Here is a 26,244-nt window from a genome sequence, read left to right on the forward strand (position 1 = left end):
ATGTTCCAGTCATGTCTACGAGTTCTCGAGCAGCAGCTTGAGATGAGGGAAACGATTTTCTCTTTTCCAGCAACTCAAAACAACACAGTCCATGCTCTTACTCTCTGCTTCGAAAAATTTTTCCATTTTCACTTGTGATCGAAACTAGAATGTTGTTCGCAGACTACAAGCTACTATGCCAACATGGCTATTTTTCGTCACAATTACTACCATGCCTGTACTGTACATTGTAAGTAATGCGATGGCGGTTTGGCACTGGATTTTCTTGCGCGAGAGGGATATTCTTGTCAATTCGCTGCAAAATTCCTCGGATAAAGAGGCATTTACAGGAAAACAATAAATTAGATTAGAATTAAAATTAGAGCATAAGAACAAGTTACAAATTAGATTAGAATTAGAACTAGAGCATAAGAGCATTTCACAAATTAGATTAGAATTAGAACATAAAAGCATTTCACAAATTAGATTAGAATTAGATTACTGGCATTTTGCTCTAATTTAGTGAAATTAGACAACTGGAATTATCTAGTTGTACAAGTCTGCCTCATATCTTCTATGTTTAGAACACCTAATCTTTTGAGAAGCAATTTATCAGTTGCACAGCCAGGCCCCCGTGGGGCTTTGGCAATGATACGGATGATCCGATGTTGAAGTTTTTGCAGTGGGTCAATTGTATTCTTGCAGGCAGCACCCCAACAAAGAATTCTGTATTGGTTATCAAACAATGAATTGCCCACGTAATTTATTGTGAACTTGCAAGGTCAACCAGAACTTTGATCAGACCGAGCGTGAAATTAGGGATGTTGATGACAAAAAATGCAAGTTCCGACGCCATGACCCTCACATGTTCGTAAATCTATGAGCAATAGCCTAGTTATCAGGAGTATGCCCAAAACCCGGATTAGGCTGTACTGCTACAATGCTCTGATGTCAGATCAATCTTTGTTAAATTCTAAAATGTTCTACCTATAATTGTGGCACGTCAAATGTCCGGCAGCTGCAAAATTATAATGCGGCAACTTTTACGATGGCACGATACATTTGCACTCTCGCATGGTGTCTATAACTAACTATTTTGACAAACTAATGCCAAGTGCAACAACAATTTTTTTCGTGCCAGGCGTGAATTCACAATAGTAAATCACATTTTCACGATGTGTGTGGAATGCCAGTTTGCATTGAATACCCAAGGCTATTATTAGTGCTGCGGCCCGTGGTGCCATCAGAAATTAGGAAATTGGCCCTCGAGCACAATTGAATTTGAGACCCCTGGTATAGAACATTTAGTAGCATACATATGATGGTACTGTCTTGATATGCAATTTCAAAAACAAAACCAACATGACTACATACAATCTATGAGGACAGTACAACCTTCCCACCTTTAGAATTAGTAGCATTGCAAGTGTAGGAGCCATTATTGATTATGCTCAGATTTTGGATAAGTAAAGATCCGTCTGCGTGTACTTCAATGCCGTCATAGTTGATTGCTGTGTTCAAGCGATACACATCGTGATTTGGAGCGGTCCAAGAGACGATCGGAACAGGATAGGCTGTTAATTGTAATGAATTCTATGAATGGTGTCAAGCTGGAGGATGTAATTGTCACTTACTGTCATTCTTGACGACACAAGGCAACAGTAAGGTTTGATAATACTTTGGCATGCAAGGCTTCGAAATACCGGTGATTTGAGGCATGTCACACTGTCCCATCGTTTCGTCCTTGTTCAAGTCTTTGAAAGATTTGCCACTGGCTGATTTTGGCCTATACATCCAAATGAAAGGATTACAATTGAAATTGGTGTTCAAATGCTATCTTCTACAATTGAGTCGACACTCACATGACACAAACAAGCGGATTGCTTTTCACAAGATCATGGAACCATCGTGACTTTGATTTTTCTAACCAATGCAACGAATGGTTCATGGCACAGTCACACGACCACGGATTGTTGTCGAGACGAAGAGTCTACAAAGTGAAAATCAGCCTAATTTTATATACAAATGTGCGATTATATTGAGGTCCTATGTCACCATGCCTGACAATGCAACATGAAGCTGACTTCCGACAGATTTAGAGACTTTCAATTCTGTTCTAAATACTCAATACTATGTTTTCAATCGATGAACATCAAGTTAGGAGACTATAACCAGTAATTCTAATGTTGGTCATCGCTTTGTTAACAATTTCGACGCGGACTTGCCAGGGAAGCTCACTCGACGTGGACTTGTCAGGGAAGCTTATGCCTAATGGCCTAGGCCAGACCGGACAATGCATTCAGCGTCTGACTATTGCTACATTGACATTGAGCAGAGTGTAAACGGGTCTCTATACTTGCTACCGATATTACCCCATAAACAAGTTATACAGTAGCCAACACCCCTATCACACGGATTTGGTTTTTATGATACAATAGACGTAACAAATCAATATGGAATCCCGTTCGCAAGCTAGATTTTTTAAATTAGACAATGATGTATTCTTTATATCAATTTTATTGATTGGTTGAATAAGCATCATTCGCTGACTACCTACAGGTAATGTGTTTAGTTCTTGATGTTGTGTGATTGAGGGTCAAGTCCACAGCAGAGTGCGGAAAGCTGAATATTTCGAGCAAACTTTTGTAGCAGAGCAAGTACTGACAAGGTGCATGCTCGTTTAGTGTTGATTTTTTTAAGCTGCCGTTGCAATGCACAGACTGATCCGAAGTTGAAATGCAAAGAATTTCAACCAAAGATGTCATAATGACGTAAAAAATTGTAATATATGAAAAAGGTTCACAGTACAGACCTACCAAGGTTCGTTTGTGAACATGAACCTCTAAATTTCTGAGGTTCACACAAAATACGCGAATGTGAACCTATCGTTCACACCATTCCTACCTCTAACCCCTTTAACATCAAAAGATACTAACAATTTATTACTATGTCATTTTAGACGCTGTGTCTGTAAATACCAGATTACTTTTGAAAGAGGATTGATACGCCATGCTGAAATTGGCCAGACTCCGGTACACCAGTGTAATATATCAAGCAGTAAGGTTTAAATCATGAATACTCATTTGGAATATTTCAACTTCAAGGCCTGATAAGCATACACCAAGAAATGGAGTGAAGTAATTACAATTACCAAGACCTTGCTATATCGGTCCTTGGCTCGAGAAACATAAATTTTTATTGCCTTAGGCTTCTTTTTGAAAATATTCACACGCACTGGAGAAATATCTGTTCAAGTTCACTTGTTTCCGATCAATTAGAAAGACAAATGTTTTAAAACGCTTGTGGTGTTATGAATCACATCACACAGGAGTTGAATGACTGTGACTTACAACACAACATCAATACCAACACTAATCTGCACAGTAGGGAGTTCCAAGACCATATCTTGTGATATCGTATCATTCACATAACATATTCTCCACCCAACTTAAAAGGCAAATTTATAATAGAACTTACATTAAAAGCATTGGGTTGCAGTTTTTCAATCCACTTGTGAGTAAAAGTGTGGAGTTTATTCCCATCGAGTCGGAGATTTCTCAAATTTTTCAATTGCAGGAAAGCATGCGGATGTACGAATATGATTTCATTATTTTGCAGATACAAGTCGTTCAATTCCTCCAGGTCGTAAAATAGGAAATGCTGAATAAATTCCAGCTTATTGGAGTCCAAGTATAAAACCTTGAAAGCAAACAATCGGTCATAATATGTAATCAGCAAAAACTATAAAATTCATACCTCCAATTTTAATGGATTCCATTCAAAGATATCGTCCGAGATAACTCGTATGGAGTTGTTGCTCAATTTCAATATTTTCAAGTTGTCCAAATTGTCAAAGGCATCATATTCCAGAGTTTTGATTTGGTTATTTGTAAGTGACAAAGTTTGAAGCGAAGGCTCTTCCAGGATCTGAAATTCATGAATGATATCGACCAATCTGTAATCAAATATCCTTGGTAGTTCGCAAAATGTATTACAAAACCACCCCTCTAGATCTGTCACTTCATGTATGAATGGATCATGACAGATGACAGTAACTAGAAGAAAATTTACGCTTTGATCATATAACCAGAGCTACAACCAGGTGCCAAGTAAGCAGGTGTCAAAGTCATCAGGCCGAATGAAATAGCATAAAAACAAAATTGATTCAAAAATCAAAACTTTAGCAAGCAAGCAGAAAATGTATTATGATTACATTACCTGTGATAGAGAAGTTATGTTATTCATATCAAGATATATGGCTTTGATGTCATCACTTATCACGACACTATTTGGAAAGTATGTAAGAGATAGTCCCCGACAATCCATTATTCCATTGGCACATGTACAGCTGAAAATAAATATAAACAAAACATCAAATAGAAAATCATGAATAGGAGCGCCGCAAGCAGTAAAACCAGAAAAAATGACACTAGCAGATGCGTAGGATGCATTGTCATATTGCATAACGCCTAAATAGTTAATCCATTTTATGGTCAATCTGTGGTGAATAAGTGAACATTGAAGGATGATATCAAATCTCACGTCACATAACTTTCAGTGACCAACCCTAATTTGGAGAAATGGCAGTGTACTATGAACGTGTTAAGAGTGCAGAGCTGTGATTCTCAAGTGGTGTGCCGTTTGGAATGATCGATGGTGCAGCGAGATAAGGGTTGCTGTCGATATCTACGGAAAATAATGAAAATTGAGTTCATCCAAATTCTGACCAGCATTTGTTAAAATTAAGTTCAATAATATATACACTTCAACTAGCTCTGAGGACTTGATGAAGGCTGGGATGAAATTGAGGACTTTTTTGTCACCAGCATTTTAAGCATCTAGAGCTGAGCCGTGAAAGTGATATGACACATAGCAGGGGTTCCGCATTTTCTATTGATGTTTATGAATGACTAATTTTGAATGTTTTACACCCAAAATTACTCAATGCCTAATTGTTCAGAAATATAGGGCAAAATGAGAGGCGAGGCCAGGCATAGACGAGCCAAGCCTCACCAGTGGTAGCACAATTCATCATAAACAACTCAGACATAATACATGTAGGTAAACGAATGTTATTGTCACATTGAATCCAAAGATCTAAATACTAATAATGTCAAGGCATTAGAACCCATCAAAAGCTCCACGCAATCCGAAACTTGATCACACAGTGAACAATATAGGGTGAGGCACAAATTATCTGCCGTACATATTATTGACCCAACAATCTGACAATCGCAGGGTACTGAAACAATGTGGTTATTTTCCCTTTAAGTGATTGCAGCATGGTAAAAAAAGTGGAGAACCACTGAGGTAGAGTGATGTAAACACACCTTTGATATTTTCTACATCCTGCCTCTTTTCCTTCAAAACCCAATGAATTCTGTACAATCAATAAAATTAACAAGCATCCGAGAGACAGCATCTCCATCGGCTGCTGTATACTTTATGATAAATACTGAATAGAAGACGACAAGCTGATTACAAATAAACATTGCAACAAGTCACTCAAACAGACTGGAAACATTGATTGTTTTCAGTAATAAGTTGCGCGTGACGGAAGGGTTTCTTGCATAGAATAATTAATTGAACGGAAAGTTGCCTGTGACGCAGGGTTGTAACCAAATCACAAAGCTCCGAGTCACAAGTCAATCCCACTTTTATAGTTTTGACTCCAGTCAAGTCGAGTCATTTTCAATTAACCACCGAGTCAAGTCCAAGTCAGCAAAAAAGAGGGTCTAGTCCGAGTCATGGCATTATGATGACTGCTTAGTTTCCAGTTTAAGTCTTGTTAAAACCCACTTCTATGACTCTGTTTGATGATATCGAATGGTTCGCATTTATAATATACTAATTTTCCTTACTTTTAGCAGTTTCTGGTCCAATTTTCAAGTACCAGTACCAATAGACGGAATCTCAATTGTGAGGTTACTTAACTATTCTTCGAAATTACAACGAAATGTCGGTCATGGCCGTCTGATTCTCGAGTCATATGACTTGGTTCGAGTCATGCGCAATGACTCGAGTCCAAGTCGAGCCAATACACAGATTGACTCGAGTCATTTCCGTATTTTTAGAAACTGACTTGAGTCGAATCGAGTCAGCAGAAAATCGTGACTTGAGTCGAGTCATGACTCCAGTCATTACAACCCTGCTGTGACGTTGTCACTATTTCCACTCTGGTATATAGGAGGGTTAGTGACGAAAATAAAGCAGTGAGTCCTAATAAGTCCATAAGGATTGCAACCTGAAGGAAAAAGTGGAAACGTATTGAAAGATTTTAAGTAGGCTAAGATATAAAACTATACAAATCTCAACATGATCAGAACTTTGGAAGTAAATCAAAATTTGGAATAGTCATTTACGTGCTTAAAATTGAGGTGAAATGTCTGCATATCCGCACATGTGACAGCCTGACAGGTAAGCGTAAGCCCTACTGCTACTCAATTATGATGTAATATCATCCTTTATTTTAAAATCAGACATTTCTATAGGCTTACTAGTTAATAACTTTCGTTCGCAGCGAGTGACACCGCAATTTATACATATATTCAGAAAAAGATCTAGTAAGCAGGAAACAATTTGAACACACAATCTCCAAATTACAGTAATCAATTCAATCAATTTAAGCATCATGGTGTCAGGCTTACCTGTCTAAAAACCTTACAGCCCGCATGACATATCATGAACTATAGCTGGCCATAGGAAAAGCAATACCATGCTTCAAGTGATACAGAAATAAGAATGTGTTCTGCGGTCAATCAATCAATCCGGTTTATTAACATTTTCATCATTTCAAAACATCACAAGACTGCGATACAATGAAAAGATAGGAACGTGTCGAAACAACTTGGAGTAGCCTACAAGATCAGACACCCACCTTAGCCTAGGCGAAGTAAAGAAGAGGCATGCACACTGAATGAAAAGTATTGCAGAGAATATAAGACGTAGGCGACAAAATGAGGTGGCATGTGGCGGAGGGCAAGGTCGATGTTAGGTCGTGGTCCGGTAATCCTGAAGGCTGGCTAGTATTCTTTTAGAAGAAATTGCTTGTATTTCGACTTGAATGCGGACATGCTCGACGACTGTCGGATAGCCGGTGGCGGTGGTGATAACTAGGGCGATTTTTTTAAAAGTGGAAGATTTTGACCTAGAAAATCAAAATTTTGACAGTTTTTGACCTTAAAAACTTACTTTGGACAAAATTTTGACCTCATGTACGTAACTTAGGTGTTCTCCACACATAATGTTATAATTGTACTACTTATCTTTATTTCTGGTTGTGACTGTCTGTCCTTATGAAGTAGTTCGGCCTGAAAAAAACTTTTTTGACTTCAGAGCTGACAAATTTTTTCATGAAAATAGTTAATTTTACTAAATCTGGATCTATGAAGAATTCCAGTAGTTACATCACGCATCATGGTAGAAATAATTGAAATTTGTTGTGGTAGAATGAAATATACTTTCCTAGATTCTTGGGTAGAAGGTGTCTGTCTTTACAAGGAGCTTACCAAGAATGGGGAAAGAACGTTCACTAGCAGCAGTTGTTGGCTGGCAACACTGAAGTTGTGCATACACTGCTGGTGACACACCGTGTTGCTTCATTCTGACAATGTTGACTACAATGTCTTGGAAGCAGCATTTTGAATGCACAATATCAAAACTAGCTCGGTGTGTGGGAATAATGACCCGTCTGCAATCTTTGGTTACTAGATCAATATTACGAACCATCTGCTTCTCACTTTTCAACTCTCACAGGTTATTTGAGATTTTCATTTATAATTCTGGGAATATCCACCATCAATGCTATTTTTGCACATCCAGAACTCTCAACTGCAATAACTCCGCTACTACGGGTTGGAATTGAGTCACATTTGTTCTGCATCCTTTTTGAAGACAACTCAACAATTTCATTTTATTTTAAATTTTTCATAATGAATTAAAAATGTAAATTGGCTCTGCGGCGACTTATACTGGTTAGAATTGAACCAAATTTGGTGTGCAGCATTTTCAAGGATAACCAGACAATTTAATCAGTGAATGGTTGGAATCCAGGAAAAAAGTTATTTTGAACAGCCCTTCCAGCCCCACCAATGACAGAAGTAAGCTTGGTCAAGTTGATGTTTTAGGCTAGTCCTTGATAAAAGCTCGTCATTGCAGAAGAACTGCCCCCTCTCCACGTTAGCTCTACCAGCATTTACTCTGCAAATGTGTCCACTCAGAGAAAATGCATCCAGATTATTAGCTATGCAATGTCTGTGGATTCGTCCGCTGCTAGGCTTAAGTAGCCATTGCAGCAACTTGTCTCAAAAACTGCGATAAAAGATCAACTGAAATTGATGCCATTCATTTGGACACGGTTTAATCAGACAACTGCAGCTTCACGATTTGCCAAGTGATGTTGTCCTTGTTGGTAAATTCCGGGAACAGGGAATTCGCACAGTCTGCAAAAGATCTCTCAGATCTAATCTTCTAAAGCTGACTTCTTGGCTTTAGCAATATTCCAGGCAATATTTGAACACTGCCTGTAACGTTGTCGCGGCAATTTTAATAATGCTTCGAAATATGCATTGCTGGGCTTGACACTTAGCTGGCAACGTTTTTCTCCTAAGCGGGGGATATGTATTTTTGAACTTTGGATGAAACTGCGTCATTGATGTAGTTTTAAACTTTCTCGCTTCGTTACGACAACTGTTCTTCGACAAATAAGACACATATGTTTTCCATTTATCTCCACGAAAGCTAATTTATTGTTCCACATCGAGTTGAAAGCTCAGTTTTGGTGGTTTGATTTTCCTTTCCTTGCCGAGATCTGTTCGAGTCAGTGGTGGTGAGTGTAACACTCTTTAAAAGTGTACTACCCAGCTGGATTCTCTTTAACCAGAGTCCATCAGACAAATACCGAAAACAGTACTAATATCAATTCGATAATATCAAGAAACCAGTCATCAATAAACAAAACAGGAACGGTGCGATGAGAGAGCTAAGTAGCTAAGTTAATATGTAGCAACATCATATCAGTAGCAATTGCTTTCATAATCGACGATAGGCATCTGCAGATCACATGCGGCTCGCTTGTTGAGAACCCCTGGTGTAGAATATTATTTTAAAAGTATCAAAAAACTCACATAAAGCAATTCGCAAAGAATTCAAAATCATTTAGAGATGCGGCTGCATCCCCCTCTCATGCACCACTGGGAAGCATCGCCGAGTATATTGTGTCGTATTGGAATATAATATGATATAATACACTGGTCAACAAAATGAAAAGAATAATTTGTTGGCAGAACATCCGAGAGCCTTTTTCTGGGGTTTTCAAGGTTGCTGATTATTATGAATATCACATTAGTTTTGCCAGATTGGCTCTTGTTCAGAAGATACTTATACCCCTAATTTCTTCTAAATCAATACCAGCCAGTCTTCAGGATTACCGGACCACGACCTAACATCGACCTCGCCCTCCGCCACATGCCACCCCATTTTGTCGCTTGCGTCTTATATTCTCTGCATTACTTTTCATTCAGTGTGCATGCCTCTAATTTACTTAGCCTAGGCTAAGGTGGGTGTCTGATCTTAATGGCTACTCCAAGTTGTTTCGACACCTTCCTATCTTTTCATTGTATCGCAGTCTTGTGATGTTTTGAAACGATGAAAATATTAATAAACCTGATTGATTGATTGATTGATTGAATCGTAGTTTTTTCTAATTTTATACTGTGCATAAATAGATAATTGACTATGAAGAACCCTCATGTCATTCTCCATCAATCTATCAATATTAACATGACCTGATGCGAAATATTTGTTTGTCAAAAACGCAGTTTGTCAAGCCTAAAGATTATACTTTTACACAACGGAAATACATATTCTTCTGTATCAATTGGTTATTCTACCAAGATTAAAGAGGAGTATGAAGCTATAAAATTTGTCCTTGAAAAGCTTAACTACAATACTTATATGCATCTCATTTCTTTTGACTTGTAAATGGATAATTTTCCGCTGGGTCAACAAAGTGGGTATACCTAGTATCCCTATCAAACGAGAAGATTAAATCTGGTATCTTTGATAGACTTCATATTCGAATATGGATGAAAGATTCCAATTTCATATTAGGAAGGAGTTCACTGCATAGAATTTCTCCTAAAATGTAGTAAATATAACTTCTTAGATGATCACAAAGCACCATTGCTACCATTGTTTGATTTTTTTTCTATTTTCCTTTCTTAACTAAACATTTTTTTACAGCCAGACTGTTCAGAGTCAAGTGTACCTGTTTGATGCTGGTGTGATCAGACTAGATGACCTTCACGGTCTTATCGATCATTTCTATCTCATACCGAATACTGTGCACGCATATTTTCTGTACCACCATCACTGCCGTTTGTTATGTATTTTGGTTCGATGAAAATAAAGACTCTCTCTCTCTCTCTCTCTCACCCAACTACAAACAAAACGAAAATTCGTATCTGCATATGGAAAACTTGGAACAAACATGGGCATAAAAGTTCACTTGCTGTTCAGTCATCTTGATATATTTCCTGATCGTCTTGTTGATTAGCAAGCGGAGAGGTTCTACCAAGACATTAGAACAACAAAAGAAAGATATCAGGGCAGATGAGATGAACATATTATGGCAGACCATTGCTGGAACCTTTCGAGAAACTGCACTAAATTGCTTGCAGGTGAAAATCGTACAAAAAACAATTGGGCTTTAAAATTGATTAATAATATTATATTACGACTGATTATTTCAAATTGACAATAGGTGGTTGACGTAAAACTGATTGAATTAATGCCACATTATTTGACTATTTAGGTAAATACTTATTTACATGACTGGAGTTTATTTATGTACATGATATCTCTGAAAGTCTATTAACTATGATAAATCTAAAACCCCTAAACGTAGTGTTGTTGCTGTATTTTGATTTAAAAGAGTCTTCTGTGTGTAAAAATAACAAGTAGATTGAATTTCAAAACTTTATAGTACGACTGAGCCGATTTTCTATTTAGCCATTACAACAAAAATGGGAGATTTTGGTCAAAATATACCAATGGGTTATCTCCAAAACAAGAGTCAATTCGAATAAACTAAGGTCATATACGGAATAAGTGCCCTTCAGAACTTCAAAACCCACTCTTACTTTGTCTGCCGAAAAATATGTGTCGACCAGTGATATCAACCACTTGTGAGTTTATTGTGGTGGTTATTTGTCGCGATCCGGTGGCAATAGTGAAGAGACGAGATCCTGAGCCCAGGAATACAGCTGCATTTCCATTAGGATTTAGTTCTCGGGGACGCTACAGCATCATAAATGACAACTTTAACAGCCCTTGCATAAATTTTAGTTTTTGTATTCCACCTCAACAAGGTATTTCCTTGCTTGACGGTAGGGATGGGCAAAATCGAGTACCTGAGTGATTCGATTCTGAATCGAGTATTACGCTTCGAGTCGAGTATTCTAGTATCACTCATTATGATGTCATAACAGAATGTGTTATGTCAAAGTTAAAATATGCCACCATAAGGAATATAAAGCCTGTTATCCGTCACATTAAAGATACTTCTATAGTTCTCCGTAGCTTTGCACTATGTTTCCTATGCTGTGACATGGTCAATTAAGGTTTCAAGGCTTCCTCGGTGGAAAATAGTATCAAAACTATAATTCTCGTTAGTAAATTAGTTTTCAGTTGCGAGGAGCGTATAATTTCAGTACTCGAAATAATCGTCTTTTACTACTCGACTCGAAGCATTAAAATTTTTACTCTATTCAGATTTGAGTACTCGAATCATTGTGCGCCCAGCCCTACTTGATTGCTTAATTATTGCATATTTAATGATTTACTGAACAATAAACAAATACCATGTCTTAATTATTTGCATAATTTATTTTATCACTTATTGGCTGCAAATCAGATAATTTCACTCGGCATCAGTACTGGTGGTTTGAATTACTTTCACAGAACGATGGTATAACATTGAGACGTATGCACATACGACATACGTACATCAAAGTGGGTCATATTTTGTGCCATTTTTTGAGATTTAGGTAGTAGCGAAGAACAATACAACAGATGGGCTCTTGTTGCTGACAACTGAAGACTCTGAAGAGCACAATGAGTTTTGATTTGTGCTAAGAATTAATTCGCGCAGTAATTACAATTACAGGGTGCGTTAGTCATACCTAAATACCCAGATTCGGCAATGGCAATGAGCACAATTTGTTTAGACGCGGGCATAAGTTTTAATCAAAAAGATACATAAACACAAACAATATTACACTCAGAGATTGTTACCGTTTGGCGAAAGTGTTTCTGCGGACAGTAGCAGGCCTGCATGCGGACGCGCTAAATCAAACCACCTACGATAGTGCACATGAGATATCGATGACCCATTTCGCATATAACTGATTCTCGCTAATTTGCATTACGCAGCATTGATAATACGAATTTGTGAATTGGCATTTCTAGTTATAAATGAGAAACTGCCTATGCGCCTAGGGTTTAATACCGACAACGGGCTGGTTAATATCAGCCCGGGGCCTATGGCCTACGTAGGCCGCGATCAGCCAGTTAAATTTGATCGTAAAATTGTGCGCTTTTAATTATCCTCGTGTTATTGCAGCAAGAGCAGTATGGCTGCATGCAAAGGTTTGAAATTTGACTCGCGATATGGTTGCGCTCGTTAGAGTCCGTCCAGCAATGAAATTTATTGGAACATAAAAGGTTACCGTTCTAACTACTCGAATAACATCTGAATTTGCGTCACCAAGAATCTCCTGTTGCATCAATATTTGACAACGTAATTCAACGCCATACACTGCACAATGCGCAGTATTAATAACAAATCACACACTGACAAGTGACACCGAGGGAATACGAGTGTATAAAGCAGACAAGAATTAGCAGCCTACAGATGATAGCAAACAAGAAAGCGCGCATCTAGTCAGTAATTCCTCAACTTGCGTATAGCACAATGGGGATCCGAGTCTGACATCGCGACAAGACAATTGTTTGCTCATTATAACGACGTTTGAGCTGCATTGTTGCATTTCCCGATAAAAGTTGGCAAAGCCTTGTTATAGTAATGAATATGCGCATTGAGCACTTTGCGCAGGAATGACTTTCAATTCGCAGGCATACACAAACACACTGACCCATTTCGCGCTCCAAGCCTCCGATTAAAGACTATCACAGAACTAACTCAAGAATTATTTTGTAAACGAATATGGGCACAAATACAATTTAATTAAGAGAAGGAGAACGTGAAGTCGCTCGTCTGGTCGAGAGAGAAGATGGTGTTTCTCAGCACAAGCGTGTCAAAATCGATGTTGTAAACGAGGTTGCTTCGATTCTGTGATTACTAATCATGGATTACAATTTACTGGGGCGTTTTAAGCACTAGTTAGTCATCGCCGACAAAGCTGCGTATTCAATGGTAAATAGTTGGCATTTACGCGCTATCACGGACTCGCAAATTGACAGTGCTGATGATTTGAAATCGCAGACGGCGGCGTTTAATCCTATTGTATGGGGTGGCCACCACCCCATAAATTTGTCATGGGGTGACTACGCCACCCCGTAACTCGGCGCCTATGGCGAAGGCCAAAACAACAGGTGGGCTTTTGTTGCTCACCACTGACTTATAGCGTCTATAAGTCTGAAAAGCACAATGAGTTACGATTTGTGCTAAGAATTAATTTGAGCGGATAATTAATTAGTTGGGGTGTGGTTCATTATAATTAGTACTATTCTATAAAAATTTGTGTAAATGAGCAGTTAACTATATTAAATCAGCAAACTAAATCCCTTGGTGGAAGGCTTGGATGAATTCACCTGGAATGAACAATGAGTTCTCCACAGTATAAAGAGTACAATGATAAGAACCGCAAAGGCTGCTATTCCACCATATAGCAGGTACCAATAACTGCCAAACTTTTCTAGACGTCGAGTATTTTCTTCTCTGACAGTTACTGACAAAGGCCGGTTCTGTAAATCTTCGTTGTTGCCAGTTACAGGTAAAGATCGATTCGGCATATCTTTTTTGCTGCCAGTGACTGCTGAAAATTGGTTCGGTTTGTTGACTTGTCAAATAATCATCGAGAGCACTGAAAATTTATACCGTTGCATGTCAATTCGTGACTGATTCCATCCAAACGTTTGTCATGCAACGCGGCCGGCGAAGAGCATCTGCGGACAAATCAAAGATCAGTATCAGACCTGGGCAACCAGACACTTCTAGTTGTCCAATTAAAGCAAAATGATTCTATGCTCTAATCCAGTGGGGTGGGCGATTTTGAGAAACAAGGGAGCGAAAATACCAAAGGGGGCAACTGGGGGGATGGGGGTTAGAACAAATGTTCCATCCAATTTTTCACGAGTCTGCGTGCACTCACCATCACCAACTCACTGCACGGTCCCTTGGGCAACATTGCGTAACGACTAAAAAAAGGTCATCATTTCGCTTTTATTGTGCGCAGCTTAGACTTACTGTGCGCAGAGACCGTGTCAGCACTGCGCAACAGCTTAGAGGGAACAGTGGTTAGAATGTCCAGTGAGACATATTTAATTACCACGGTAAAAATGCACCTATTCTGCACATGACTAAGTATGCATATGACGGAAGTTGACTAACAAAAATCTCATCTTAACAGAGAGTAGACGAGGAAACCGGTTTTCCGAGCCCCTACTCAAAAAGATGACCCTTTTTCATGTCAACTCACCAGCGATCAGAGTTAGGTGAATAAATTTCCCGTATACAAGTCCTCTTTATCAGATCCGTAAATATCAGGGGGGGGGGCGAAAATTTGTGTCAGGCTTGATAAGGGGGGGATGACTCGAAAAAGGTTGGGGACCACTGCTCTAATCTACTTTCTCGTCTTCCCCAAAATGCTACTGCAGATCTGTATGGTACGTAACGAGCGAACCTTGTACAAAAATTTGTCATTCTCAGCTAATGAGCACGGAGCTGATTTGATATAACTCGGAATTTAATTCATTTCTAAATTTTTGTGAATTCAGCAATTCTAATTCTAATTTAACTTGGAAAGGCTGAAAATTTTCTAGAATCCAACTATGATTGCCAATAGTACAAAATCTGCGGGGAAAATCTGTGTTACGCACAAACAGTTGATATTCAGGATCGATTTTTCAATTCGAACAAACGCCTGCGATTGGGGTGCTTTGTAGATACGGCTCTCTCTTTTTCAGTAACCTATCTCCAGAAGTGATGAGTAACCAAATGCTTCTACTTTTTAAGAGTACTAAACAGGGCTGTGGAGTCGGTAAATTTTACCACCGACTCCGGCTCCAACTCCGACTCCACACATTTTCAATATACCAACTCCGACTCTGACTCCTGAGTCTTTAGACGTACCGACTCCGACTCCTGGGTCTTTAAACGTACCGACTCCGACTCCCGCATTATTACCAATTTACTTCGGGAATTATATGCCACATTGTCGGTTGAATGACTATCATACAACCATTAAACATATGCAAACATATGATTAACGGTGGCATGCTAAATTGTTTCATTGTGGCATAGCTCGAATTATCCACTATGCAATTAACATGAAAGAAAGATTTCCTAAATATCCTTCCTTTTTCAAGTTTTTATAACATGGACTCTCTAATATCCTGAAATGTATGAATCATTCAAATATGGCAGATATCCAATCCTGTATAATAAAAATGTAGATAAAAAATCCAAGTGTAGCTCTTGTGTATGAGTCAGCAACTAATAAAGAGATTGAACTTACTCATTTTGTCATTGCACACTATCCTGATTACAAGCACACACAGTCTTACTACTAACAGACATTGGACATAAATGGAATTTAGTTGAGTTATAGTCAAAGACCATAGACTATGTCTAGTCTACATGTACTTAATCAAGTATTCAAGGATTGGGACTTGCAGTCTTTCTCAATCATTTGTTTGACCCAAACAGCTAAGCTACACTACAAATATTTTTAATTTTGTCAGGAGGGAAGCATCGTTTGGTCATATTTACATCATTTTTACAATTTTACAAAACCAGCCGATGCATTTGCTCTGTCACATTATCATGGTATATTTCCAAAAATTGCATCAATTTTGACTGCATCGCGAAAACGCATATTGCGATTTTCTTCCCCTGTGCAACTGAGTTGTAATTTGCAAGGTCAAATTTTATCTATATCAGGGGTGGGCAACTTTTTCGGCCAAAGGGACACATGATATTTGCGAACCATTGCGTGGGCAACTGGAATGTTGATAACCTTTTTTCAGTCGTCCGATAGGAGCGAACCGAATTAGGTAACATTGCAAACAAGACTTATATTAATACGCTTTAAAATTGATAACAATATGTCATGCAACTGTCAAGGGCGCAATCAGGCTCTGGTCGCGGGAAGCGCGAAATTTTTTTGCAAGATAATGACTGAATTATATCAATAAATATGTTGCTAACATGCATTGGGGGTCGCATCTGTATACCACTGGCTCATTTGGCAAGGACAGGATTATTCGACGTTTAGACATAGCAAAATCGATGGTATCAGTGAACATGCCTCTATCATTTTGTGCAAATGTTTTGTCGACGATCTCGCTGCGAGTACACAAGCGAAGCCGCATGTTGGACGACACGTTATCACCTAATTGCAAATATAGTGAATTATGTGAATAATATGTATTTATAATTTTCAGAAGGGGGCTCAAATACTGAATGCAAGAAATCTAGTGACAATGAATCATGCGAAGTACCGAGAAAAATTTCAAGTCAAATAAATCTGCTATGAAATATTCTACTTTATGGTCATATACGAAGATCTGGGATAAATGTGGCTGGCCCCTGGATACGTCAATGCATCAGAACTATTGTTTTAGTTATCCTCAAATTTCGCGGTCATGCTTGTCAAATTTTGGTTGACCTTGCAATTGTACCTGATGTCATAAATAATTTCGAGAATTACCTCGCTGGCCACACCTAACCTTCTCGAGTGCCAAATTTGGCCCGCGTGCCGCGGGCTAGCCGCATCTGATCTGTATGTTTATTAATCCAGAGGTGGTCAAAGTAGTCAAGAAAGCTACTCAAGTAGAAGTAGAAGCAGCGACGCAAAAATCTACTCAAGTACGAGTAGAAGTACTTCTGCCATAAGCAACCTAAAACTACTTGAAGTAGAAGTAGAATTTGCTGGCTTTAAATCTACTCAAGTAAGTAAGTAGTTTTGAAAACGGTCATAATACGTTCGCATGGACTTTCAAAAGCTGCAAATTGGGATATGCGGAAGGTGCAGAGAGTTTCATGTACAATGCATATTGATGCATCCCAGAAGGTATAAATTTCCGACAGCATGAGCATTCGACCGAATCATGAGATGCAAATGATAGTTTTGCTATGGAATTGAGATACTAATCATTTGTTTACTCGAACATCTCATTTTAGAAAATGTTATAGCAAGTTCCCTCATGCACATTACGGCCTTTACTTTAGTCGAATAGCAATACGGAGAAGTTGTATGGATACGATGTTAACACTTTGCGCGATTCGCATACGATGATAAAAAAATATGGCGTAACGTAAAAATGCAATGCTACACTTGCTTTTAAACTTGAACATGTATGTTCACCAGACAAAAAAACTGGAACTAATTAGAACTCTAAGTAATGATACTGTGAATTGAACGAGAACTACAAATACTACATCAGAAAAGCGGAAACTGTGTTTTAGGTCTTTTGTCGAGACAGTTTTAACGGTGGTCTGCTAAAAAAGATCTAACGTTAAAAAAGTCAGAGCCCACTTTTCCAGATTAGGACACGCCATGGGCTGCTATATTATGATATGATGGGTAAATGTTATGTAGCGAAACGGTAGTTTCAAACGTTATGATGGGCCATATTTACAGTGATGAAATATGTCATATTGACAACAATGCGATGCAATGCAACCTGCAACCTAAATGATATTCACTTTCGTGAAAACTTATCTGTAACTCTATATCTACTTGATATGAAGCGCGACAGAAATTCTGGGTTTGAACTAAATTTTCTTAAAATTGAAAGTTCGAACTCCGTGAAAACAACCCGAGAATTCCCCAGTTTCTCTTTCTAATTGTAGGGTTACACTACTTCTACTTGACAAACTGAAAATAGCGAGAAGTAAGTAAGTAGATCAGTAAATATTACGAAATAGAAGTAGAAGTAGCGATGATTCTATCTACTTGAGTAAGTACCAGAAGTAGAGGAAAACTACTTGAGTACTTCGAAAAAGTAGAAGTACTTCGTTACTGACCACCTCTGTTAATAACAGTGATTGGTGGTGCATAAAAATTCTATTGAAAATTCTTTGAAAGCAAATGTTTTCATGATAGAGAAGTTGGAGTCGGAGTCGGAGTCGAAGTCAGGGTCATTCTCACAAACTCCGACTCCGACTCCAGTCAGTATTTTCCCACGACTCCGACTCCAGCTATTATAGTTTTCACGACTCCGACTCCACCAAGCGAAAATTACCCAGACTCCGACTCCACAGCCCTGGTACTAAAGCAGGTTGCGCTTACTTGATTTTATACTTCTTCTATTTCTACAATTTTCTTGGTGAACCTCCTCGCTTTTTATACTTTGTGATTTGAACAGTAGAAAGTTGTTTGAGATCATTTTGTATCACCTCGAGAGTGTAATTGTCATACCAACTGGGTGAAATTTCCTCCGTGTCACTGTAACTGAATATATATTTGAAAATGGCGGTGCCATTATTCAGTTTGCGCTAGTTTTTGCAAGTTAGAAAGTAGACACTTCCGACTGACTACAAAAAGTAGGCGAAGTTAAGTATGCTAAGTATTTTTCGAAATCACTTACTCAAGTACTATTAACACTTTTCATTTCATTTCTTGGAGGTACAGAACTTCCGTATACAATTGAATAGTATATTCATATTGAAATAAACCCGAATATTTTTGGCTGACAATAGTCGGGGGGTAAATCGTCAGCAACTAGTAGAGAATCGGAAAGAACATTGTATATTAACATCGCATCGATTTTCATTTCCTTCCTAGTATTGAAGGCGCTTGGAAATTCATACTTCTATTTGTAATTGAGAAGCATTACTTCCACTTGAGTAGCAAAGATGACTACTTTGACTATTACTACTTTATCTCATCTGGAACAGGCAACTCTCGAAATCACGGATCGCGCCAATATTGTTGAGTACAAAAGGAACAAACTTGATTCCATCTCCAAATAGGTCCGGCTTTGCGAGACGTCCTTCTCTAATCTTAGTTCTGTAGCCTTCCATTTTGCAGTCGCATTGGAAGTTATTATCATCGACGAAAATTTTCGTTAGCTCCGTCAACTGTAAGAAAGCATGGAAGCGTTACTCGTTGATAAATAAGCCAACGATAGCTCCACCTGGTCACTGCCAAAAGCTTACAAAGGTGGTACGAATAGTGCTTCATGCAGCTGTAAAATAGTTACGGTTCGAAAGTATTTCAGTATGTCTCACATTAGCATCATAAAAATTCTTGCAATTACAGAACATGCTTTCCGAGCTAATTAAGAAACGATAGAGGACAATTTCGTAGTTAATTTTCAGCTATACCACTGTCAATAATCCACTTACCTGTGCAGGTGGAAATGATTCAGCGGGAGGCAGACGGAAAAGCCTATTCGACTCCAAATGGATGAATCTAAAAGTCAAGGCGACAGTTTCAGAGCTTAAATTGAGGTCAGTTTCAGAATGCGAGAGTACTTGATTTGAGGCATGTTGTCGAAAGTGTCAGCGTCGACCGTCTCTATAAAATTGTGTCTGACGTACAACCATCGCAGACTGCCCAAGCCCTGGAACACAGCAGTTCAAGACAAAATGAAGGCGTGAACAATCAAACACTGCTCATTGTGCTTAACTATAATAACAAGAGTGAAGAGACGGTACATACGCAGGTTCAACAGCGTATTGTTTCTCTAATTCCAGCATTTTATCAGTTAAATTGGGGTGAGACTGACTGTAATAAAAGTGAACTATCTCTCACCGCTATTTCTTTGTCATTGCCGGGTGTCACGTCGAAATGTTTTTTCGTGAGGACCGTGAGTTCGTTTTTGTCCAGCACCAACACAATCAACTTGGACAAGTTATCGAATAGTTTTTTGGGCAGATCCTTCACCTTATTGTGCCACAGAGTTAGAGTCGTCAATTTCTTCAGACGTCTGAAAGCCTGCAATACAGAACAGCGACATTGGCCGGCCTGCCAGTTCATGAAAGACGCTCAACTGGCATACACCGAGACACAGTCCAACTACATTTTTCCAACCAAATTGTATTCATTATGGCAGTGGTACTTAACCGGTGCTCCGTGGAGATAAAATCACAACTCCACTCATACGTTTGTTTTGTGAAGATACGCCCGTCTTGGTCATCATTGGTTGCGTGTAATTAGGATCAATTAGTAATCGTATTGTGATTATTGCGGTTGTACCTTGTATCTAGTGGCGTATGCAGGGTTAGTTGTGGTTCGAAATCCAAACCCGTCCTTCCGAAAAGCCAATTCTATCTCAAATATTTATATGCTTATTTGTAATTCAGCAATTTGTATCACGCTGTTGTGTTTCGACCGAATATTACAATGACACTCTCCAAGGTGGAGCCTCGCATTTCTGAACTGGTATCTGTGAGGAAACAGCAGAAGCCACCCTGATTTGCAATAAATATTCATTATATTGTTTTCATCTTGTGTGAAAATTATGTTTGAACGGTTTTGTTCTTTCAAGACTCTGTTGATGAACAGTTCATTTTGTACACCAGTACTGTAGTAACTATATTGATGTAATATTAGATGTGTAATGTGAAAATTTGGGGTTCCGCAAACGCTTGCAAATTAGCGTACGTATTCCCCAGGTAAACGATAAGAACAACTGCATTATTATTTTCTGTGTATAATCTCATGCGGTAATCAAGACTGTTGCCCAACATTTGAGCATGCGGTACAATGGAAAACGGCTATTTCGCATTTTAGCATAGCGACAGGGGTCGGGAACCTTGAGCAAGATTGATATTTATAATTGCAAGCCTAGCCATGTGATATTTCTTGAAACTTATGGCAATACACATGTACCTTAGTTGTACAACAGTTGTAGACAATGGTCAAAGCGTGAATCTACTGTTTATACCACCGACCACTGCAACGTGCTTTTTACAGTTAAGCGGCTTTCCAAGAAATCCATGCTTTAGGGCAGCCACTTCAATTGCTCTACCGAAAGTTCAGCACGGATCAATCAGATCCTCGGCATATTGACTCTGGCGACGGATAATATTAGCAACTGATATCCTTCGGTTAACTTTGCTACTCAATTCTTCAATTATTCAGCGGCAACATAACATTGCGTTACAAGCCTACATCTTAACGGCACTGCTAGCAAGCTACCTAACAATCGGGATTGCGGATGTCTTATTGGCTGTGATTGTAAATAAGTCGCAGCAAACTATTGATCAAGAAGACGCAAATTAAGTGACAAATAAAAAATTTATCAGAGAGACATATCGTGTCATCAGACTTGTACAACTAGGTAATTACTGTTGTCTAAATAGTCCAATTAGAGCACAATGCCATTAAACTAATTCGTGAAATGTTTCTTTGCTCTAATTCTACTTCTAATATAGTTTGTGAAATGTTTCTAATCAAATTTCTAGTTTTCCTGAAAATGCTACAGGAGTACGGCATAATGCAAAATAAGCCAAGCTTGCTGTACAGTGTGTACAGACATGCTTATGGGTATGGACTCTGATTTGATAGGAACTGAATTTGATTCAGTTTTCAAGAATTAAGTAATTTTAATTCTATTCATCTAATTTGGAAAACATCTGTGCATGTGCAGTGGGGGTGTTAAAAAAAAACACTTTATTTTTCAAATTTCATCGGCTTAGTTGTCAAATCGTCCGGTTACCTAAAAAACTTTGCACACCAAATTTGACTTAATTCCAACCAGTACGAGCCGAGGTCAGTCAAATTGAAATTTCGGTCATTTTTGAAATGATGAGATTTGAAAAAAAAAGTTTTTTTCGAACACCCCTAATGTGCAGCTATAATTCTAATTTGTAAATAACTGTGCAGCTATAGGCCTCATTCTAATTTATAACCCTAATTTGGATTTTAGCAAAATATGCCAACCAACAGAAGGTGTTTGTGTAACATCTAAAAACTGTACATTGCTTCGTCCAGATTATCCTAAATTTCGTGCCAGTGACGTCATATTTTGTGATACGATTGTTGACATACAATGTTCTTTCCAATTCTCTATTAGTTGCTGAAGATTACCCCTGATGAGCGTATATCGAAAATATTGAAGTTATCAAACTCTGCATATCATCATAAGAGCCAAAGGATCCAGACTAGGGTTAGTTCGGATATCAATAATTTTCACTATCCGGATAACGGATATATCCGGATATTTGGAATTTATCTAACCGGTTAACCGGATAATAACTGCTAAGTGAGACAACCGATTTCACGAGGTCTGCATGAAAAACGGATCGTAAAATCATTACACAGTGTTATTGTAGAGTAGACCTATATACTACGTACACGCGCAGTACGAGCGAATACGAGAAAAACCACGCAAATTTAATGTTCACTGCTTCTGCAACGCCCTCGTGATAAGGCACAACGCATCAATGGTGACATCATGTAGCCGAGACCGGAATCTTGTAACAAAGGGTTGACATGCATTGAATGCTCTTTCAGCTTCCACAGAAGTGGGCTGAAAAGTAAGCAGCGCTTCGTAGAGAGTCTGTTTAGGTTTGGAGTACTAGAAGGACGAGTAGCTGATACTGGAATTGATGCTGACATGATACCTCGCTCTAATTCCTCCATGAGAAATTCACGTGATCAAGCACGCAGCCCGCCAAAAATTGAGGGGGGTGTTTGAAATAAAATGAGGGGGTTTCGATTTTTTTTTAATTAACTATCAGCGGGAGTCAATTACGCTTGTACGCACGCACTTGTTTGCGAACATTCGATGTCATTCAGTTTCGCGATGTCACTATCACAATCGTTAATCAGAATACACTTAACGGCATATCGTCACCAAGCCATCGAGAGATAGGAGCCAACGCATGCTAGGCCCGAGACGCGATGGTTAGGCCAGCGATGATATCTTTCGTAGGCCTATTACTGATGCGATTGTGTAGGTCAGCGATAATATCGTGAGCACCAAGCCAATGCAGATGCGATTGTGCAGGCCAGCGATGGTATAGTGTGCACACTGCATAGGGCCTATTGCAGATACGATTCTTGTATCCAGCGGAACTATAGGCTGGTTGAAGACGCGATAAATCAGGCCAGAGACGATAGCCGAGTCCGCGGCAATTATTGACCTAATTTAACGATCTTCTCAGCAGGAGATCGCGTCGCGTTACATTGTGCAATGTGCACTGACGCATCCCGCTAATTGGCCGCGCGCAACACTGAATACGACTTGATGCTTACTAAAAAGTGTAAAACGCATTAGAAACGATACTCTTTTATCCGGTTAACCGGCAGAATTATATCCGGATATCAGATATTAAAAGTACCTGCGGTTAACCGGATAATCCAACCCTATTCCAGACCGCTGCTCTATGACAACACCGGAACGGAAACTGACAAAAAAGTAGTTCTAAACGACCCCCAGAGGCATGCTAACTTTGGGAAAAGTTTGACAGTCTTTCTTAAGCAATGTTAAATGGAGGCGCTCACCTTGGGATCTATGTCAGTGATCAGATTATCATCAAGTCGCAGCTCTTCCAAATGGTGGAACTTGGCGAAAGTCTGGTCCCCGATCGAAGTAAGGTTGTTTCCGGCCAAGTTTATCGTGATGGCGTCATCAGGCATATCGTTGGGAACATCTAAAAATCGGAATATTGAAGCAATTTCCAATAGCACGTGTCGCGAACGCGTGCAATATGGTTGTTCAGTAGTAATGACTCGAGTCATTGTGCATGACTCGAACCAAGTCATATGACTCGAGACGAGGATGGCCAAGACAGTCATTTCATTGTAATTTCGAATAGTAAATTCACCACACTATCAGTATTTCGTCTATCAGTCCTGATACATGAAAAATAGGGCCAGAAACTCTTAGGACTGAGGAAAAGTACGATATTATGAATGCGAGCCATTCTATATCGCTCGAGCAGAGTTGAAAGAAGTGGTTTGAAACAGATTGAACTCAAAACTGAACAGTGAATGCTCAAAATGACTTGGACTCGGACTCAAGTCACAACACTATGATTCGGACTCAACCCTCTACTCACCGACTTGGACTTGACTCGGTGGTGAATTGAAAATGACTGGAGTCAAAATTATAAAAGTGAGATTGACTTGTGACTCATAACCTTGTGACTTGGTCACAACGCTGGGGTTGTTGAAAAATAACTTTTTTTCTTCAAATTTTATCGCTACTCGATCAAGTTGTTAGGTTGGATAGAAAACTCTGCACACACACACAAATTTGGCCCAATCACAACCTGTAGAAGAGAAACTATTGGAGTTGGAAAATTTTCAAATTTTACTGTCAACAAAACGATGCATAGTGAATTTGGCTCAAATCCAACCAGTTGACGCGAAATTATTGATGTTCAAAATTTTGGATTTGAAAAAACAGTTTTTACTGTGGGTAGATCTACAATTAAAAACTGTAGAATTAACTACCATGAATACTATTCATTCAAATCTAAAATTTTGTACTTCAATACCTTCCCTTCTGAATTTGTTGTACATCGTTTTCTTAGATAGTTGGACAGTTTTATGGGGTTGTCGATAAAATCTATAAAAAAAATTCTAAATTCTTTTATTAAATTCAAAAGTTTCTAACTCTAACTGCTTCGCTTATTCCTGTTGGAATTGAGCCAAGTTTAGTGTACAGCGTTATTTCGGCGTACCTAACAGTTTTAGTAAAATTTGAAGAAAAAAAATTACTTGGAACTCGATACTTCTACTTCTACTCGAATGCTAATGATGACTACTTTGATTTGTACCTCTAATTTGTACCAATTTGCATGTGCCTCATCACAAGAAAGTTCTTGAAAAATCTCATTAGATCACTATGCAATTTACCGACAAGCACAGTTCCGATTCTGTCATAAATCTACCGCATTCCGATTAAGGTCATCAAATTTGATTTTTAGCAGGTTGATCGCTGTTACCGACTCCAGGCTGGATGTCAAACTTCATTATCAGTCACCACAAGAGTTTGCCCAGACTTACGGTATGTCGTAAAATCAGTGAAAACACAATGATTATTTCATCCCTTCATCTTCATCTACCACAATTCCAATGTTTACGTCGAGGTGTCTTGTAATATAATTAACATTATACACGACCATCGCCCACTGGTCTAGATAATGGAGTTACAAACTTGTCATTGGGTCTCTACTCCCATCACTTCCGTCTCCTGAGCAATCGATGTGCATGGATATGCATTGACATTGAGCGGGGCACTTCTTGTAAGCTACCGCTGTCGCGTCACTTTTCGGAGTCTCAGTCGCCTAAATGAAGACATTATCATTATTGAAAGCCAAGACGCATCGAAAGGACCTAGCCACATCAAATACCGAAGGTCTGACTTGGACAGTTGTCTAATTAATGTGAAACGTCGGTTATCTAATTCTAATCTAATTTGCAAAATGTCTTTATGCTCTAATTTTATTGCAAATCTGATATCTGGTTTTCCTATGAATGCTACAGGAGAACTTTATACTACCAAATGTTCCTAGCTTGGCATACATATATTTGCCATTCTTATGCTTATGAGTACCGGGTAGTGCGATTTTTTTGAAAGTTGAAACTTTTTTGCAACCTGCATTTCGTTGTATCGTAGATTTTGCACTGTCGGTGAACTTACCATTTGACATTTTCCAGCCAACTTTATAGGCAGGGTTGCCATACCGTCCTTATTTCTAAGATTTGTCCTTATTTTGAAGGGTCACGTCTTAGAAAACTCAACTGTCCTTATTTCTAAGAAATGTCCTTTTTTTGACTTGCATCCTTATTTCGTCTTAATTTCAACCACTACAGAACCTCGATCGTTTTTCTCTGGTATCTGTGTTGCATATTATTCTAAAATTATGCTGTTGAGTCGGGATTTTATGATATCATAAATGAAAGAAACGCTCCTGTCGTACACGCAACAAGATTTGACTTCTTGCAGTGAGTGGTGGTAGAGAAGTTTCGTCTGTACCAAGCCACCGCAGCGGATGTCATTTTAGCACTAAACAGCAGTACCAGGTTCCTACTCTTTGGTCTACAGCAGAATAAGCTC

General features: G+C 38.8%; 4 protein-coding genes across 9 annotated transcripts in view; 1 reads left to right on the forward strand and 3 right to left on the reverse strand.

The window, feature by feature from the left end:
* Positions 1 to 5,687, reverse strand: part of LOC145450279 (uncharacterized) — a 78,327-nt gene extending 72,640 nt beyond the window's left edge. The window contains exon 1 of the mRNA XM_080328794.1: positions 5,310 to 5,687. Coding sequence (XP_080184920.1) covers positions 5,310 to 5,407 — 98 coding nt within the window. The 5' untranslated portion in view covers positions 5,408 to 5,687. The remainder of the gene's footprint in view (positions 1 to 5,309) is intronic.
* The window catches only part of LOC145450287 (ubiquitin-ribosomal protein eL40 fusion protein), a 96,873-nt gene extending 79,000 nt beyond the window's left edge, over positions 1 to 17,873 (reverse strand). Inside the window, exon 1 of the mRNA XM_080328805.1 lies at positions 17,862 to 17,873. The gene's annotated coding sequence lies outside the window, so the exon portion shown is untranslated. The remainder of the gene's footprint in view (positions 1 to 17,861) is intronic.
* The window catches only part of LOC145450282 (intraflagellar transport protein 57 homolog), a 207,298-nt gene that overhangs the window by 44,887 nt on the left and 136,167 nt on the right, over positions 1 to 26,244 (forward strand). The gene's annotated exons all lie outside the window — the stretch shown is intronic.
* LOC145450277 (uncharacterized) overlaps positions 1 to 26,244 on the reverse strand; it is a 49,903-nt gene that overhangs the window by 15,601 nt on the left and 8,058 nt on the right. For 2 of the 5 annotated variants that reach the window (XM_080328792.1, XM_080328791.1), the window contains exons 9-15: positions 25,342 to 25,471; positions 23,682 to 23,830; positions 19,983 to 20,165; positions 19,703 to 19,791; positions 19,574 to 19,640; positions 19,179 to 19,306; positions 14,099 to 14,166 (exon numbers count right to left, since the gene is read on the reverse strand). In XM_080328792.1, the coding sequence (XP_080184918.1) occupies positions 14,099 to 14,166; positions 19,179 to 19,306; positions 19,574 to 19,640; positions 19,703 to 19,791; positions 19,983 to 20,165; positions 23,682 to 23,830; positions 25,342 to 25,471 (814 nt within the window). Of the gene's footprint in view, positions 1 to 1,382; positions 1,554 to 1,613; positions 1,766 to 12,661; positions 14,037 to 14,098; positions 14,167 to 19,178; positions 19,307 to 19,573; positions 19,641 to 19,702; positions 19,792 to 19,982; positions 20,166 to 23,681; positions 23,831 to 25,341; positions 25,472 to 26,244 lie in introns of those variants that run through there. The other 3 variants (XM_080328789.1, XM_080328788.1, XM_080328790.1) reach the window with 3 other exon arrangements.

The sequence above is a fragment of the Botryllus schlosseri genome, chromosome 11 (genome assembly GCF_051294905.1).
Source record: "Botryllus schlosseri isolate E-star chromosome 11, Bs_hap1, whole genome shotgun sequence".
In the NCBI taxonomy this organism is placed as follows: Eukaryota; Metazoa; Chordata; class Ascidiacea; order Stolidobranchia; family Styelidae; genus Botryllus; species Botryllus schlosseri.